Source organism: Ostrinia furnacalis, unplaced genomic scaffold, assembly GCF_004193835.3.
Source record: "Ostrinia furnacalis isolate ACB-3 unplaced genomic scaffold, ASM419383v2 OfSCF7013, whole genome shotgun sequence".
In the NCBI taxonomy this organism is placed as follows: domain Eukaryota; kingdom Metazoa; phylum Arthropoda; class Insecta; order Lepidoptera; family Crambidae; genus Ostrinia; species Ostrinia furnacalis.
The window spans coordinates 757,069-775,680 of NW_021137252.1; the positions used below are offsets into that span (position 1 = coordinate 757,069).

At 37.5% G+C, this 18,612-nt stretch overlaps 1 protein-coding gene across 2 annotated transcripts; it reads right to left on the reverse strand.

The window, feature by feature from the left end:
• Positions 1-49: 49 nt before the first annotated feature.
• Positions 50-7,406, reverse strand: LOC114363164 (pancreatic lipase-related protein 2). Of its 2 annotated transcripts, none has more exons than XM_028318807.1 (4): positions 7,113-7,406; positions 2,422-2,569; positions 1,449-1,589; positions 50-769 (listed from the first exon to the last, which is right to left on the reverse strand). In XM_028318807.1, the coding sequence occupies exons 1-4, from the start codon at positions 7,189-7,191 to the stop codon at positions 88-90; spliced, it is 1,050 nt and encodes a 349-aa protein (XP_028174608.1). In that variant the 5' UTR covers positions 7,192-7,406; the 3' UTR covers positions 50-87. The 2 variants fall into 2 exon arrangements, with proteins under 2 accessions (XP_028174608.1, XP_028174607.1); XM_028318806.1 differs by having other exon boundaries at positions 7,109-7,406.
• Between the last annotated feature and the right edge of the window lie 11,206 nt (positions 7,407-18,612).

Consider the following 18,612-nt stretch of genomic DNA (forward strand, 5'->3'; position numbering starts at 1 on the left):
ACACTATTTTGTAATCAAAAAACAAGGTTTGGTCGATGGCCGCGCGAAAATAAAAAGACGCCAATTTCCGGCATTGTCTTTTAATAGCTACGTATAAATTTCTGTCTCATCCCCATCATTTACATCAGTTATCGTCTTCCACGAAGCGAATTCTGGACTTAGCCCATCACGTCCCAAGTAAAACGGATAGCCCTTGCTAGTTGATAGGTAGAAAATCCCATGGTTACTCGTGTTTACCCTCAAACCCATGACGTTTGTTTCAAAAGGTCTTCGGTCATAGCATTTCGCGTCCCTTGCCTGCTGTATGCTGTCACATTTGACAGCTATAAAATGCTTTGGGTTCTTCAACGCTGACACCCAAAGGGGAAGCACCCTGAAATGACTGCACGTAGAAACGCAAGGGTATAACTGCAGTTCTGAAGGCTGGTATTCTCCTCCATTCACGTAGAAATCCACATGCCCCATCTTGATCGCCATTCCATACCCATCAATATTGGTGTGGATGACCTGCACGAAGTCTGCGTCTGAGGCATCCAGCCTGTCATCAGAGTTTAAGAACCTGAAGCAAGGTCCAGAAGGCTCTAAAGCGGTTATCTTGGATATATTTCGGCCTGTTATGGTACGAAAGTTTTTCGCGATGTAGCTGATTGTCTGCCCTCCTAGGCTGAATCCTAGGAGCTCTAGGTTTGAGGGGTCCAGGCCGAAAGACGTCAGTTGAGCTAAGACTTCGGCTACATGTTTGCCTACAGGACGCATTAGACGACTCGCTCTGAAAAGAAGAAAATTGGATAAGTTGGGAGTCGAACCTACCACGATCCATTGCATGCGGGCGGGCTAGCCGTGTGGGTTCGAGTTCCACTTCATCATCATCATTTCAGCCACTCTGCGTCACAGCCTCAGAGCCCCGATTCAATCCAGACGCGCTTCATCGATTCTGCGATACGATTGGTCAGCGTAATGATGATGATCAAAACAGCGTACGTCAGCTGTTTTGACCAATCGTATCGCAGAATCGATGAAGCGCGTCTGGAACGGAGACGTTAAAAATTACCGTAATCGGGGCTCAGGACGTCCACTGCGTCTGCAGAACATCATATGCCTCCCCAATGATTTCCACCTCACCTGGTTGGTAGCGGCTTGCATCCAGCGCCTACCTGCTAACTTTATGAGGTCGTCTAAAGCAGTCTTTCCCAAAGTGGGCGATAACACCCCTTTTGGGCGCTGCAGGCTTAAAGGGGGGCGGTAAGAGACCCAGAAAAAAAATCGGGACGTTGTGTAGAGGCTTGGGAGGCGTCATTTACTAGGAGGTCTCTTAGACACCGACTGAGCACTCGACTCTCGACTACAAATGGGGGCGCTAAAAAGAATTTATTCTTAAAGTGGGCAGTAGACAAAATAAGTTTGGGAACTGCTGGTCTAAAGCATTCCTAAATGTCAAAAACACTTACAAATAATAGTGAACTGTGGCGAATCTCTGGTTGTCTACAATGATGACGTTGTACCCTCTAGCCTCGTACTCGTTGGCCAGCATGGCGGAGATCGGGAAGCTGGTGCTGTCAAGGTAACCAAGCGCCAGGAGCATTGTCTTCCTGGAAATAGAGGTGAGAATAGTTTAGTTGAGTACTTATGTCCACTAAGCAGCTCGAAAATAGAGGTTCAGATTCAAGAACAGTACCTCTAGTACGAAAAACTTTCGAGTTCGTCCCCCTAGGGCGGCTATAATATAGGGGGCGCTGTTTAATTTTTCATACAAAATTTTTCGATGACACTTTGAATACGCAACGAAACGAACTCGAAAGTTTTTCGTACTAGAGGTACAGTACCTCTAGTAGGAAAAACTTTCGAGTTCGTTTCGTTGCGTATTCAAAGTATCATCGAAAAATTTTGTATGAAAAATTAAACAGCGCCCCCTACCTCTAGTAGGAAAAACTTTCGAGTTCGTTTCGTTGCGTATTCAAAGTGTCATCGAAAAATTTTGTATGAAAAATTAAACAGCGCCCCCTAGGGCGGCTATAATATAGGGGGCGCTGTTTAATTTTTCATACAAAATTTTTCGATGACACTTTGAATACGCAACGAAACGAACTCGAAAGTTTTTCCTACTAGAGGTACAGCTAGCTAAAGGTATGGTTACCAAGAAAATCAATCGACTAAAAATTCAACACTGATTTTTTATGACAGATATTACGTTGCACATTGCTTTTTTTCAGCTTGTATAATTATTTTGTCCCGAAGCAGCGAAAGGGTTAATGTCAAAAGTTAAAACTATGTTGTGTAGGCATAAAAGTGCTAATTTACGGATAACTCTACTTAATAATCACTGGACAAAGGCCTCCCCTATGGTTCTGGAACGGAAGGTCGTCGTGTCGTGTCACCTAAGGTACCATTTCGCTTGGACTAAATATCAAAATAATAAATTACCTCTGGAAGTCTATCCTTGGATCATCGGCTATGAGTTTAGCAGTCCAGTAGGTGTACTTCTGCCTCGTCTGACCCTTGCCCTGCACCACAAACTTGAGGTAACGGAGCTGGCTCTTCGGGATGGTAGCTGGCTTTGTGGACCCTGGACCTGATGATAAAAATAGTATATAAATAAATATCTTTGGATCACCCATGACTCTACGCCATCTAGTTGAAGCGACGATAGCCGAACGGTCAAGGTGTCGGGTTGGCGGTGATCCGAGGAACGCGGGTTCGATCTCCACCGCGCCGTTCGACTATTGTGGTGAATCCATTTGTAACACAAGCATGTTAATTACTTAGCTCACCAGTAGGGGTTAACGGCATTAAAAACAAAACAAAAAGCTACAAACTAAGATATCTTCATGGCCAAAAAATATTGCATTGTGCAGGGATCGAACCCGCAACATCTAGCATTGTAGTGCCGGTAAACATAAGGTCAGGCGGCCGCAGAATCAAGATCTGCTCATCATAGATTCTGGCAATATGTAGAGACTAGGTACTAGAGACAAATAAAAATTGAGTTTGATATGGTACAGACAGACGTAAGTATTTGACGAAAGTAGAGAAAAATTTAACTAGGTAGTTTAATATTATGTACCTACCAAATATCGTAAACTAATAAAGTAGTACTGGTAGTACATAGTGATTTAGCAATGCCAAATACACCGTAAGTGATGATGTCAAAACGTAGGTGTCCTCCAAGTTACATAGCCACTATCTAACACATTATCTGGGTATGTCATTGTTATAATGACATGTTCAACGTGCTCTAAAACATAATAAATTACGTTATAAAGTTGTAGGTAGTTGCAGAATTACGAAATACGTCATCATGCCCTAGCATTTGGCTGAAGAATAAGGATTTACTAAACATTTTAGATATTAAAGATTTTAAGAGCAATTTCCTCATTGCTTTGTTAGTTTTTCGCAATGTTTCAACTTAAGTAATTTATTTAAAAAAGTCGTTTTAAGACGAAAAGCATGCTGTGTAGTATCGTTCGTTCGTTTCAGCCAAATGACGTCCACTGCTGGACAAAGGCCTCCCCCAAGGTTTTTCACAATGAACGGTCCTGCGCTGCCCGCATCCAGGCTCTTCCCGCGACCTTTACCAGATCGTCGGCTGTGTAGTATAGCATAATGAAATAGGTTGAAAGCAACTTAGCTCTTTGAAACACCTGTTTGTAAACTCTATAATGTAATGCAATTAAATATCTTGAATTTGAACAATGTAAAGGTTTATGTTGCTAATTCTACCACAGATCACAGAAACTAAAATTCTACCATGTCTTCAATGCTCTAAGATGCAACTACTTATGTAGTTAGTTCCATTTTAATTTGGTTTATCATCATCATTTCAGCCAATGGCACTCTACTGCTGGAAGTAAGCCTTCCACGGAGCGCCAACATTAGTTGGTCTCTAGTTTTTATAATTCGTCTGTCCATCGACCAGATAACAGGGGCGTCCTACACTACGATTGTGGTCGGTATAATCAAATGCATTATAGGTACATTTGTGTGTGATTTGGAAGTAATTGCGGGAGGACTATGTTCAGGAGTGGACGTCCCGCGTTGATGATGATGATGATAGATACATTTAACATTTTTGTCCCCAGTGGGTTTCAAACCCGCTACCGCATCTGCGTATAGTCCAGTGCGCAAACCACCAGGCCCGTGGTAAAATGTTGCTTAAGTAAGAGTTAAGACAATGGGATCGTGCTTTCTTTGACTTCCTTGTTTAGGCAATCGTGGTTTTAATGGGATTCTCACAAGCCTATAAATGTTTATTTATTTACTTCTTGAGTATAGATGATGTTTACTATTCGTTATTAAAATTTCTTAGCGATTAGAGTCGCTTCTCAAACTAAATTTTAAATAAACAACTTGAAAAAATCGAACTGCCTAAGACGAGAATCGAACCCACGACCTTTCGCTTGCCGGGCGACTGCTCTTCCAACCAATCATGGGTTCGATTCCCGCCTTAGGCAGTTAGATTTTGTCAAGTTGTTTATTTAAAGTTTATTAAGTCATTGAGTTTAAACACGTCTCATATTAAAAATCTAACATCTTACAAAGGTGAACTAAGCTCTTCAATCTATAATGGGTTAGTAGAGCAAGCCTAGGTAAAGTTTGTTTTTTGGCAATTATTTTACAAATTTTGGCATGATGGAAAGAGACAAAAACAGAGACACAAGTGATATTATGAGGACATGCAACTACTTAACTAAAAGTAGAACAAACGATACATACTTAATAAGTATGGTTTTGTCTTTACAGGATGTAGTTACTTCATAATATCAGGTAGATGAGGATTTAGCCAATCTTAGGTTCTTATTACAGCAATATTGTAGTAATGTTACTGTCAAAACTTATAATCAGTCAATCAAAACCACTTTTAACTGCAAAAATTAGTCAAAAGTGAGTTTGACTGTCTGAATCATTAGTTACTTTGTATAAATTTAGACTGATTGGTAAGATTTAAAACCAGGCGAAACCTGACTGGTTTTGACTAAGGGCCCTCGCCCACTGCGACTTTTTGTTGCAACGCACTACACAAGTGATGCCAACTGTACTGTGCGCTACAGTAGCGCGACTGCATCGCTACAAAAAGACGCCGTCCCTCGACCCTAACGCAAAAATCAGCCAAAAGAGGTATCAATAACACTTGACTGATTTTTCCAGTCAAGAGTGGTTTTTACCGATTATGAGTTTTGACTGTAACAGTAAGTAAATAACAAGTGGCACATTCAATGCACTGGAACGAGTTTCCGCCAACACATGCTCCTTAACCATTGCTATGTAGCCATTAAGCCATCATATTCTGTCATACAGCCTATCAATCATCCATGGTGTTTGGAAATAGTGCTATTTCGCGAAGTGGTGATAGCATTGTTTGTTTATCCATGCATACGTCCACTGCTGGACAAAGACCTCCCCAATTTCCACAACGACCGGTCTAAGGGCATCGAATCCCGGGTGTACCCGACCCGAAAAAAACCCGGGTTTTCGGGTTTTTGAGTCGCAAGAAAACCCGCGTTTGGAAAATCAAAAACCTGGTTTTCGGTGTTTTTCAAGCCTTTCTACAATCGTTTTCTTATCGGTAACTGTTATTATCATAAGTACCTACATTCATTACGCCTTTTTAAAATGATTTCTTTGATTGAACTCGGTCAAAAAGTATCTGAACTAAGTACATAACGTACAAACAGGCCGGTGAATTTCACTTCTCTGTAAAACTTAAAGCCACTAATAATGGGATTATCGAAAGACCGATGAGATGGCGAGGATCTTATCACCCTAAAATACAGCAACCATAGATCGTTTCATCCACGAAGACGCGCCCCACCAATTTTTGGCCGAAGGAAGCGCGGGGTGCGGGGAATTTGATCCGAGCAATCCGAACGTCATTATTGTAGTGTCTCATTAACAAACATTAGCGGAAGAATGTCGGGGATCGTCTTCGTAGATTAAACGATCTATACTTTACTACCGGGAGGGACACTCCCGGAGGGAATGTCCCAATTGTGGTGGCACTTGGGTTTCTCATCCACAAGACCTTTATTAACAACATCATTACCATCGGATGTGTGTCGACCATACCTGATAATCAGAGTATCTGGCCGGTCGTTAACTAAATATTAAACTAAACTAACAAGCGCCGTCCTGCATGATGCAACGTCCACCAACTGGTTGAGTTCGGCTCAAGGGTTAAGGGCACAACAAACCATAGCTTGGACCTTCTAATATTTTATTTTACACTAGCTTGTGACTGCGGCTTTTTTCGCGTAGATTTCGGTCTACTGTCACAAAAAGTCCTGCGGCAATAATGCGGTAGGAATCTCATTCAAGTAAATACAAATTTTATCTATCTTTACCCTGACCTAAAGTATTTGGTTTGGATTTCTCTAATATTCGGGTTAGGGTTTGCTTAGGGCGTAGATACACCCTGCATTTTATGGTGAAGCCATGCATAAAGTTAATTTAGTTAATATTTTGCTCGTCAAGGAACTGTTGTGTCGATATCATTATATTGCGAGAACTTGAGACTTTCCATCACGTTGACGATCTATGTCAAAAACTCACATGCTGTTGATATTATCTAGAATTCTACATTTTCGTTACCTACTTAGGCACGTTTTTTGTTTCCTAGGCTATATCCTAACAACGGGCAAGTCTATTGATAGCCTACAGCCAACTGTCATTTTACAACGTTTTTTTATAAAGAGTTGTAGATGAAACCTAGGAAGAGGACAAAGGCTTCGCAAAAATTGTTCTTTTTATAAGGTGTGAAATTGGTTAAATACCTACGATACTGTAAGAAAAAATAAAGATTTTTTTATTAGATCTTTTGAAGAAATCTTGATGTAGCAATCAAACGTTCTTTAAAAAAATTAAGAACCTCTCTATCAGCCATCTAACATAAAATTTCACATTCATCTCACTTCCTGACTAAACAGTTTATTTGAATGAATGCCAGAGTCACAAAAAAACTTTTAAAATCAAAATCAAAATTATCTTTATTTGTTTAGACTAATTAAATTAGTACTTGCAAATCGTCAAATGCTCTTATGGAGCCTATACATGTCTCATTCTTTTTTTTCCCTACCAGCGCTTTAATAACTACATTAGCAGACATTAAAACACATACATACTGACATAAGGCCCCTGGGGTATCCCTGCTCCGTCCTTGGATCGATGTCTCCACACAAAACAGGAAAAACAATTGTACATAACATCACGTACACTATAACTGACATTTCGTTAAAACTATTAATTTAAACTAATAAATTAAAATTGTACTAACTTTTTCATTAATTCTAGTATCACATGGCAATTTTGCATTTCTTTTGTCCAGTGGCTGTCATTTTAAAAAGTTAATCGTCAAAAATTGGCGCCAAAATGTCGTCTATGGCGGGGACAGATAAAAATGGCGATGGTGCAATGACCATGCGGTTGGAGATCGTCTTGCAAACTAACTTATTATGTTTCATAGACTAGCGAGAGGCGAGGTTACTGAGACACTGTAGTCCAGTGAATTTGGTTAGGGCTGATAGCAGTCTTCATTAATCAAGAAAATCCTACACAACGAGATATGAGCGTTATAGCAAAGGTTTCTTTAAAGGCTCTAATGTAGTACTTCTCGATAAGACCTCTTGAAACCAATCAAATTGCATGTGAGAGATTATAAATATTATGTATGTACTTAGTCGAAAGATTCAATATTGTTGAATGAGACTAATAAAACGTTTTGTTAGCTGATGTACACATATCCCATTTTTACGGGATAATTATGTAGTTACCTATTTGAGCTCCCCAGTTGATTTGATCTTTGTTACATAATATTAGGCTGAGTTACTTTAACTGTACCGGTGTTTTTTGCTTGGAGTTTAACACATTTTGACATTTATTAAAGTTAAAGTAAGATGGTGCAACCCAGCCTTAATATATTTTGTGGCAGCCCTATCACACTGCAGTGGTGCACTCGAGGATGCATTACAAAATAAAGCGATTTTCACAACCCGCGGTTTTATTAGAGACATCTTAGCACTTGCTTGATAATGACTGTGTGAAGCTGAGACGTGACATTTTAAGTCTCAAGATGGCATCTACTTGTTTAATGGTTCAATGTAACACAATATTACATTGTTATAGTCAGTATTCATTCCATTTACATCGTAGTGCAGACGTCCACTGCTGGACAAAGGTTTCCCACAAGTTTCCACAACAATCTGTAGACTGTGCTGTGTGCCCGCACCACAGGCGCTTTTTTATGCATGACAAGGCAGGTATTTGACCGCAATCGCACTTGGTGTTAAGTGAGACGCAGTCTAGGATGGTACATATCTGCCCTGTTAGAGCCTATCCACTCTCGCCTTGAAAAGGCCCGGATTATGGAGTCCTGAACTCTAGATAGACTCTAGACAGCAGCAGGCAGCGAATTCCAGCTTCCCGCGATCTCGATCTTCATCAGGATGTCGGTCTTAGGAAGGTAAATTTGACATGTTTTTTCGGCACTGTGCAAACTCTATTCTCCAACTCTACTCTAATATTGCTGCATATATCTGTGTCTAACGACTAGTCAATAATTTGTGAATCATTTATTAGTGTACCTAATAAATGATTCACAAATTATTGACGAGGCGGAATTCCGCGATAGCTAAAGATACAAAATCAAGGAATAGGTTAGAAAACGGAGAATATCTAAGTTTGGACTAACCTAAGGCCCCGGGACAACCCACTAAAAATGACGAATTTTCACAAATAATTTTCAACTTTATATTTCCACCAATTAACCTTCAAAATCAATACCGAAATCATCACTAGTTCTTTATTGAACTCAAAGGCAACAGGTTCCCATCTGTCAGTACGAAGAAGCCGCTCTTGACTCTATTGGTGAATTTAGGGTCATTGGGGTTCTTCAGGTAAGCTTCCAGGGCTTTTTTATCAGGAACTGACAGCCATGCTGGAATCTTGTCTGGAGCAGAATTGGCGTAAGCCACCAGAATCAAGATGGCGAACGTGAAATGTATCTGAAATATTTAAAAGCGCATTAGAGGCGAGTAGATTTTTTTTGTTTGCTACACTTATCAAAGATAATGAAGTCTCAGAGAATAGTTAGTAAAAATGTGATGAAGTGATGTGATGTGAACTGACAAAATTTAGCGTGGATTAGCGGTGAGGTGCGCGCTGGCGCGTTTCTATGAAGATGACCTATTCATTTGTATTTACTCTGGTAAAAGTCATCAGTCAAAGCGTTTCAATTTATGATGTGATGATCTTTTCTTTTCAAACTTTTGTCTATCACAGAAAACCTTTATTGCGCGTGTCCATGTTATAAAACCGGGAATCTGGGTTAAAAACTGTCCTCAAACTATCTCTGTCTTTCATCAAAGTAGGTTGTTCAGTGGTTTAGGCATGAAAGCATAACAGACAGATAAAGTTACATTCGCATTTTTATGTTATTAGTAGGGAGGGGGGATGCAATACAGATAATAAATACTTCCAAACTCAGCTTCCATGTCTCAAAATTGTATGAGAATTGGTACCTACGTCATGGAGATGGATGAGGCCTTGAAGAGAGAAGTGCCTACTAACATACAAAAACGGGCATCAACAGCTAATCACCACGGATCTTAGTCATCAATTAGTCATCTAATTAATTACTGATCACACGAAATTTTCGGATAAACAATACTGGCTATATTTTTCGTATGCAAATAAATGACCAGTTAGGTATTGTGTGGATTACAATAAAGAATTAGTACCCTCTCACGGCACCTGGGTATTAGAAACAATACAACTTTTTGCCGCGCTTGTGCCGAAGGGAACGTAGCAGCTCTTCATACAAAATCGGACTTAGCAACAAAGATTTATGAATATTATTTTAGTTCGTTCGTTCGTTTCAGCCGAAAGACGTCCACTGCTGGACAAAGGCCTCCCCCAAGGATTTCCACAAAGACCGGTCCTGCGCCGCTTGCATCCAGGTACCTCCCGCGACCTTCACCAGATCGTCGGTCCACCTAGTGGGAGGCCTGCCCACGCTACGTCTTCCAGCTCGTGGTCGCCACTCAAGAACTTTCCTGCCCCAGCGGCCATCAGCTCTTCGAGCTATGTGCCCCGCCCACTGCCACTTGATTTTAGCGATTCTGCGGGCTATGTCAGTCACTCTGGTTCTCCACTCTATTATTTTAGTAATCTCATTATTTTAAAGGAATTCCGATAATGAAAATGTTAAATGCCTATTTTCAGCAGTGGACGTCCTATGGCTAAGATGATAATGATGATGATGATAATGAAAATCCAAGTAAAAAAACTACCGCTTCTTTTTTTTTTTTATTTATTATTCATTATTGAGCAATTACATATTTGATCCAAATAAATCTTATTTTGGTCCTTAGAATCACAACGAATTGAAACAAACGAAGGAGAGGGGGATACCTAATAAGTAAATAATTTTGCCTGTCCATAAGTTTAAAAGGTAATAGGTACATAAAAAATTATTAAACTAGCTTTTAACGTTTTTTTATACGAACAAACTAAAGTGCTTTTAAACACCAATAAACAATTATTCGGTAAGATATTTATTTTTCACTTCAAACAATCTATTTTCTACTGTTTCACATCAACGCGGTCGATATCGTGGGGAGCCGGTTCCTTTAAGCCATGTGACTATTAATCTGCACATATTAACTAAAGGCAAAAATCAATTAAGATTTAACCCATCGTTAAGCCATTAACGCGTGTCATTGACATACATTTTTTAACGCATTAGCGTAGCAAAATAAATAACTAGTTACAGTAACATTAATGTTACTGCTCTGCTCATATCATAATCAGTACTATTTATCACCGCTTCGGCCATCCTTGTTAGAAAAACCTTCATGATCAATACAAAAGCAGATTGAAGTTTATTTATGTCTCATAATAACACACACATGGTTAATGAATGAGTAAGGCCCAGTTTTTTGATTCATAGTTAAAATAACTAATTGTTAAATGCTACTAATGATTAAATATTAACAAAATGTAAACCAATAGGGTTTACAACAAAATGTAAACCAATAGGGTTTACATTTTGCAAATATTTAACCATTAGTAGCAAAAGGACAATGTTCGTTCTCCATACATTGTTCGCCTAAGAACCAACAATTTTGACATATTACTACCCGAAAGCGAAATAATACGATTCTGTGTGTAAGAACAATGATTCCTGATGGACACTTGCCATAAAATTAATGATTACGAATATTAAATCACAGCGATTTTATAATATGTCGTTTATGACAACATGGCGTCTAATGTATTGTGTGAATGTATGAACACCGATTCGCGAAAAATGTTTTGTATTGTCGTCACGCCGAGTCGCAGCCAAATAGTATAAAATAATAGAACAAGTTTTAGAAATACAACTCGGCATTCCACTTTTATAATATGCCCACATTTTGCACGTAAATAAACAACATGAATCGTAGGTTGTTTCCACCCTTGTCATCTGACACATGAAATAAACTCCTATTGTATTATAGATATCGAAGCCGAATAGTATATAATAATAGAATGGGTTTTGGAGATCACTCGGGGTTCCACTTTTATAATTATACCTACATATTGCATAAAAATAACACGAATCATGAGTTTTCTTTTCACCATTTACATCTGACACGAGATAACAAACTCCTATCTCCATGACTACCGTCGTAGTCTATGCCAAAGACTACAATATTTTAAGCAAGAAGTTTCAAACCTTAGCGGCTACNTTTGGCATTAAATAACACTCGCTATTAAATAACTTAACCATACTGCATCCGTACACCTTACTTTAGTGCGATTTAGACATTCTTTATAAGCGATCTAACGCTGTTGCAATATTTTAGTTAGTTGACAGAAATCATTATTTCCAAAATGAAGCAAGAAGTTTTAGTTCTCTATCCTTGCGAAAAATCAATTTATTGGTGTATTAAAATTGATTATTGAAGTTATTGTAAGCTAAAACTTCTTGCTCCATTTTGGAAATAATTAATTTCGGTCAACTAACTAAACTACTGAAACAGCGCTCGATCGCTTAAAATAATGTCGAAGTCGTACTAAAGTAAGGTGTACGGATGCAGTATGGTTAAGTTTAACATGGCGAGTGTTATTTAATGCCAAAATCGCGAAGTCTTAACCGTACTAGGTATACATCGATGATATTTTGTATGTAAATAATTCAAAACAAAATTCTTTTTTTCTCTTGACTCCAGGGATAGATTTCAGTGCGCTCCGGTTTACAAATTAGTATTGGTCTGAGGAACGAAATGCACTATAGTTTCATTCTGGGCAGCACTTGGTCCAACTTCCATACATGGATTGGCACTGTCCTTTGGTCTATTATTTTTCGCGATCGAAAAATCCGCGAGATGGCAATACGTAGACGCGAGGTCCAAATGCTGCATGATTGGTGGATTTGACATATCTGTCAATGTCATGTCAAAAATAACCAATCATGCAGCATTTGGACCTCACGTCTACGTATTGCCATCTGGCGGATTTTTCAATCGCGAAAACCCTCATTGGCATAGATTATGAGAGACTGGCAACTATACTAGGTTGATATATGTTTATCTCACTTCAACTGGCATTGGATTCAACATCGGATTCTGACACTTTTACAGTTATGATACCATGAATATCAGTTTATGGTCCTAATTATTTTTATTTTATTTACGACCTTCGACCAGTTGGACTCTCACTTCAACTGGCATTGGATTCAACATCGGATACTGACACTTTTACAGTTATGATACCATGAATATCAGTTTATGGTCCTAATTATTTTTATTTTATTTATGACCTTCGACCAGTTGGACACTTTAGATAGCTTCTTGTAATAGTGTCAATATCTTTTTAGCTTTTATAGCAAATCTAGTCTTCAAAGCAGTTTAACGATTTATTTTATTTTCAAAATCGATATTTTATTGTCTATGATGGCCGCAGGAACATCACTATACATGGACTCCCAGCAATAAAGTACGGTAATGCCTCGTACGGATTTTATCGGCAAAAATTATGGAACTTGATAGGTTTTAGACCATGCCACGCACCAAAACGTCCGGAAGTTGTAATAGTATTATAGAATAAACGTTAAAATACTTATTTATTTAATTTTTCAATGCTTAAGTGTCCATTAGAATGAATGGGTGCTTAATGTATTAAAAAAAATAGAAAATAATTATGATGGGTTAATGTTTTTGGGCGGTTTTTAGGCGGTTTCTGACAATGTCCTTTAACAATTAGTTATTTTAACTATGAATCAAAAATCTGGGCCTTAGGGTGGATTCGACCAAACAAGAGTACCTAAATATTAATCTCAGAATAAATCGTCAGTTTTGACATATTTTCCATACTGACACTGTCAATGTGCCAGTTATACCAGTGGGTCTAGACAAAGTGCAAATTATAATCGCAAACCAGTCGAAAAGTGGTCGAAAAGCCCCTTTTTTGTATGGAGTTTTGACGGATTCGATTTTCGATTCGATCAAAAAGTGCGTTTTGTCTAGGGGGGCAGGAGTTTATTCTCGGATAATAGGGTCGAATCGGGCCTACTTATGTGGTTGAAGGTGCTATACTGAATCAATTGTTTGCAGATTCTAAGGCCCGTTTTCACAAACGATGCTTGCTTAAGTGAAGCAGCAAATCGAACGCACATCGTTGAATAGAGCTCTGTGATTGGTTCGTTTGTCACCCTGTGCGTCCACGCGCACTGTGAGACCTCATAATAATGTTTGTGTATGGGCGTAAGACAGTAAGCTAACCCCAGGACTACTAAAACTTTACTGGTTAGGTTTTATTGGAGACCAAACCGAAGGCTGTAACAACTGATGTCATTTACACTAATATTATAAAGAGGAAAGTTTTTTTATTGTTTGTATTGATACTACTGGACCGTTTTGAAAAATTCTTTCACCATTAAAATCTTAGCGGTACCTAATTTTTTTCTGATGGACAGTGTACCTACAAAGTTCGCCGAGACAGCTAGTAACTTATAAGCCGGTATAGGTTTAATTAAAAATCAATTCAATTTATTAACCTTTATTTAGTAAGGTTAACCTTAAGAATTCGACAGATCAGAGGTCATTTTTTTGTTTTTATTTTACAAACGCCTCCCTTACAATCACAGTTTTGTTCTACGAATGGTTCACACCATTTTGGCCTTGCCAGGGCCACGGACAGCGATGCCAATACGGCGATGACGAAGATCTGGAAAAGGAAAGAATGATCGAAAACGAATCGAGTCCGTGACGTTTACTTGGGAGGTTATGCACTGCTTTTCAAGTTAGAGCACACCTTAGGAGTTAGAAGTTGGCTTACAGTTAAAAAAGGGCATGAAGGGCACAACAATAAGACACGATTCTTCATAAAAATATGTTGTCTATAGTTTTCTACTCCACTTTTATTAAAAACAAGACATACAAGTGACCTTACATCTAACGCGCTTAGTGAGCGCGTTTAAAAAATGTATGAAAATTTTATTTTATGAACATTTCCCGCTAGGGGCGCTGTACAATCCGTCACACATCAAATGTAATTTTTTGATGCGCTCACTAGTGAGCGCGTTTGATGAAAACTCACACTCAGCCCTCAGAGTTGTGCTGACCTCAGTTGTTACAGCCTACGGATGATTATTGATGGAAGGATTATGGAAAGGACTTACAAAATTTAAAGTAGGTACATAAATAAATATTAAGTAGTTATACAGGGTGGAAACGATAAGTGATCTCACTCGATTATTTCTAAACTACATAATTATACAAAATATCCGAAAACTGGTTACTGATCCTGAAAGTGCTTTACGAGCTCTATCTAACGGTACCAATAATAGGTTACAAAACAAACTGGATCTATCCGAAAATTTAACGTTTCCAGCTTCCATATATTTAGTAAAACCACATTTAATATTAAAAACTATACAAGATATCCAAAAATTGGTTCAGCTCTATTCAACGGTACCAATAAAATAAATCAGAATGCAATTTACGAGTTCATTTTGAGTGCTTATTATTTAATAAAAATAAAATAACACTTTTAAATTTTAATATTGTGTGGCTGGCATGCCTGGCATATACTTAGTATGGAGGCTGAAAACATTGAATTTTCGGACAGATCCTGTTTATTCCGTGACCTATTATTGGTACCGTTTGAAAGAGCTTGTGAAGCACTTTCAGGATCAGTGACTACTTTTTTGATATCTTGTATAGTTTAGAAATAATAGAGTGAGATCACTTATCGTTTCCACCCTGTATAGCTAAGCTGCAGCATTGCCAAGAAAGTTTGTCCAACATTGAGTCCCAATACCCCTCCTTTAAATCAGCAAACCCAGACTAAAGACTGAAGTCCTCCATTGCATTAACTACGTGAAAAGTGATGCACTTACCCATAGCCTCATGGTGCCGGTGTATACTATTTACTAAGCAAGCAAAATATAGAAATAGTTTTTATACTTATTTCTTAATCAGAAAATTACTGATAGAACCGATGCAAATTGATTTTATTCAATACTTTTCTTAGAATTAGAGTGATTTGTTGGAGATATGTAGAGTATATCTGCAACATATTGGATGTGGAAATCGACTTCAAGTCAAGCAAGAAAACTATTCCGTAGAACTTTTCTAACCTTTTATTTCTGTATTTTCATCGATTTGTAATCTTTTGTAGTTTTGTAAATAAATACATGTTTATTGTGTGATTAAGCTTTATTTGCAAAATTCGTTCATCCAGCACTTAAGGAACATATCTCTCCATGACATACACACATTTGTGTTAATGGTTGACACGTTATGGGCTTTGACAGCACCATGGAGAGGGTTGCCAAAGCTGCGATTATGAAGATCTGAAAAAGGAAAAGACTATTAACAGGTATCCTTCCGTTTGGCCAAATTACTTTTCGCCAAATTTCACTTCGCAAACAACTTATCGCCAAAGTTTCATTTCCCAAATGAACTTTTAGCAACTGTACTTTTCGCAACTAATTCATTTGGTCAAATTATCATTTGGCAAAATTTTACTTGGCAAATGTTTAAATAGCAAATGTTTTATTTTGCCAAATATTATATCCCAAATAATTTGTTTGGTCAAATTGACACTTCACATACTTACCCACAGTTACCCACAAATCAAAGCATAAGGCACATAATCATGGTTTTCACAAGAATTTTATGTATAACAAAGAGATTGCAAAAAATAGTATGGTTGCAAAAAGTAGGTATTGCAGAAAATAGTAGGTTAGGTTAGGTTAGAACAGTGACCCTTAATGCGCGAAGGCGAGCGAAGCGTGCCGCGGCAGCGGCCGCCGAGCGCTAGAATCACCTCTATTGTTAATGAATCATTTGGAAATTTCGATAAAAAGAATGAAATAAGGAAATTAATGTAGAACAAATTTTATATTAACTCCCCACTAAACAAAATAATAACCACAAGCTAATTTGTATACCATTCTATGCACCAATCAAATTATTTTGTAAATAGTTTATCGTGAAATATTTTTGCCTAATGAAACATTTGGCAAACCATACTTTGCCAAACAATAATTTGCTAAACAATAATTTGCCAAAAACGACATTTGCGAATTAAAAGTTTGCAATAAGTTGTTTTGCCAAATGAGAATTTGCCAAATGAAAATTTGCGAAACGTTGTTTGCGATGTGATAATTTGGGAAACGTTTTTTGGCCAAACATTAGTAATCCCTATTAACAACTTAGCTTTTGCCTAATAAATTATAGCGTCAATAGTAGAGTAACTTATTACTCATTCATTAGTAATATGTGATGGACTACATAACTTTCGCGTTTAGGGCCGCATGTGGAAAATCGGAAATTTTCCGGGAAGAAATTTCATTGGTTCCGAAATTAGTTCAAGCGAAAATTGAACATTCTGCCAACTAACTTAACTCCTAGCATCACGTACAGTAGGAATAAAAAGCAATTTAGCAGTTTTAAATACTATTATTTATCTTAATTTAGTCAATCAAATCAAATCAAAAATATCTTATTCAATTTAGACCACTAGTGGCACTTATGAACGTCAAAATACAGTTAAAAAAAGAAGGTAGTTCTTATGGGCCTTACTTTACATGTCTCCTTATTTTTTGGGCCCTACCAGCGCTTCGAGACAAACATATGGCAAGTACAATCGGAAAGAGAATAAAAATAGTGACGTTGGAAGTTTTTTTAGGTAGGTATTTTGTCTTAAATATGATATTTTTACCAGCAAATAAACTGATGGACCTTACCCATAACTTCATGGTGTCTGTGTTTTGCTTGTAAGTATAACGCGGAAGAATTAACATGGAGGAAGAGGTAAGGGTTTTTATACTTTTATTTGTTTATCAGTGGAAAATTTCTAACTTTGCCTAAGATTTATTCTGATCCATAGAAACGACATAAATTGATTCGATACAATATACTTTTTCTCAATTTGTGTATTATACTTGTTTTATAATTAGCTTTTAACCTAATTATGTATAGGTAGTTGCAACTCAGAAATACCTATGTACTTAAATAATTTAATACCCTTTTGAAGATTTCCATTGTTCCACTTGACTGTTGGACAAAGGTCTTCCCCGAGGATTTCCTACGACCTTAAGGCTTCACCAGATCGTGGATTCTATCATTAGATGAATATTATTGTCTAAAAATAATACTCTACAGAATAATAATAAGTACCTAGCGGCCGCCCGCGACTTCGTACGCGTGGATCCCGTTTTACCCCCTTCATCTATCTTACGCGGTTTAGATTTTTTCATACAAATGTTTTTTCCCGCTAACTCCCGTTCCCGTGGGAAGTTTGCAATATCCTGTTGTAACTAAGCTACCCTCCGTGTACGAGGTGACTAAAAGTTACGTCCCGTACCAGGTGGGGTATGACATACCCCAATATACAAAGTGATAAAACTTTCATTAACAATTTTTTTAGGTGGTATTTAATATTTAATATTGATTATTTACGTATGCTAATTACGTGTAAGAAAAGCTCTGAGCTGAAAATATGTATAATAACATTTTTGTCTTAAAAAAAACAAAAAGACACAATTTCCGTTGTTCTTGTAATTTAGGAATCTGTTTCTTATGTATAACTTTTAATTAGTGCCTTTAATTATGACAACCGTTTTTATTTAACAAAGTACAAGATATTTACTTATAATTTAAAAGTAAATTAAAAACTGGAAGGGTATAAGTTTATTTTGATCATCGTATTTTAATTTACCCTAATTCTGATGAAAAAAAAAGAGTATGCTCAATGCATAAAATGGGAGCGTAACAATTTTATTTATTTATAAAATATGTTATTCCACTTCAGCAGCCCATAAATTATATCACCAAGTATAAATTGTAGCCCATAAGTGTATGTTCACATACATCTTCGGATCTCAGTACTAAACTTCCAGATTCGAACTAAAAGTCATCTCATTTGACTAAAAGTGCTGGAAAATTTCAGATTCCGTGAAAATCTCGAAAAATATTATTTGTATTTATTTTATTCAATTAACAAAGCTAAAAATATATAAATTACACCAAAATTGTAAGATAATTTTTTAAACTTTTTAACAACGTCCCGTACCAGGTGGGGTGTGTGACACCCACACGCACTTTAAAGGCATGTAACTCAGTTGGTAGTCAC

What these genes read in the sequence shown, in the direction of transcription:
- LOC114363164 (XM_028318806.1), bottom strand. Translation starts at nt 7,217, where the DNA reads ATGTCAGTTATAGTGTACGTGATGTTATGTACAATTGTTTTTCCTGTT. An exon ending in CCAAGGATAGACTTCCAGAG is followed by an intron (nt 1,590 to 2,421) that starts GTAATTTATTAT and finishes CTCTATTTCCAG; the next exon opens with GAAGACAATGCTCCTGGCGC. An exon ending in GCCACAGTTCACTATTATTT is followed by an intron (nt 770 to 1,448) that starts GTAAGTGTTTTT and finishes TCTTCTTTTCAG; the next exon opens with AGCGAGTCGTCTAATGCGTC.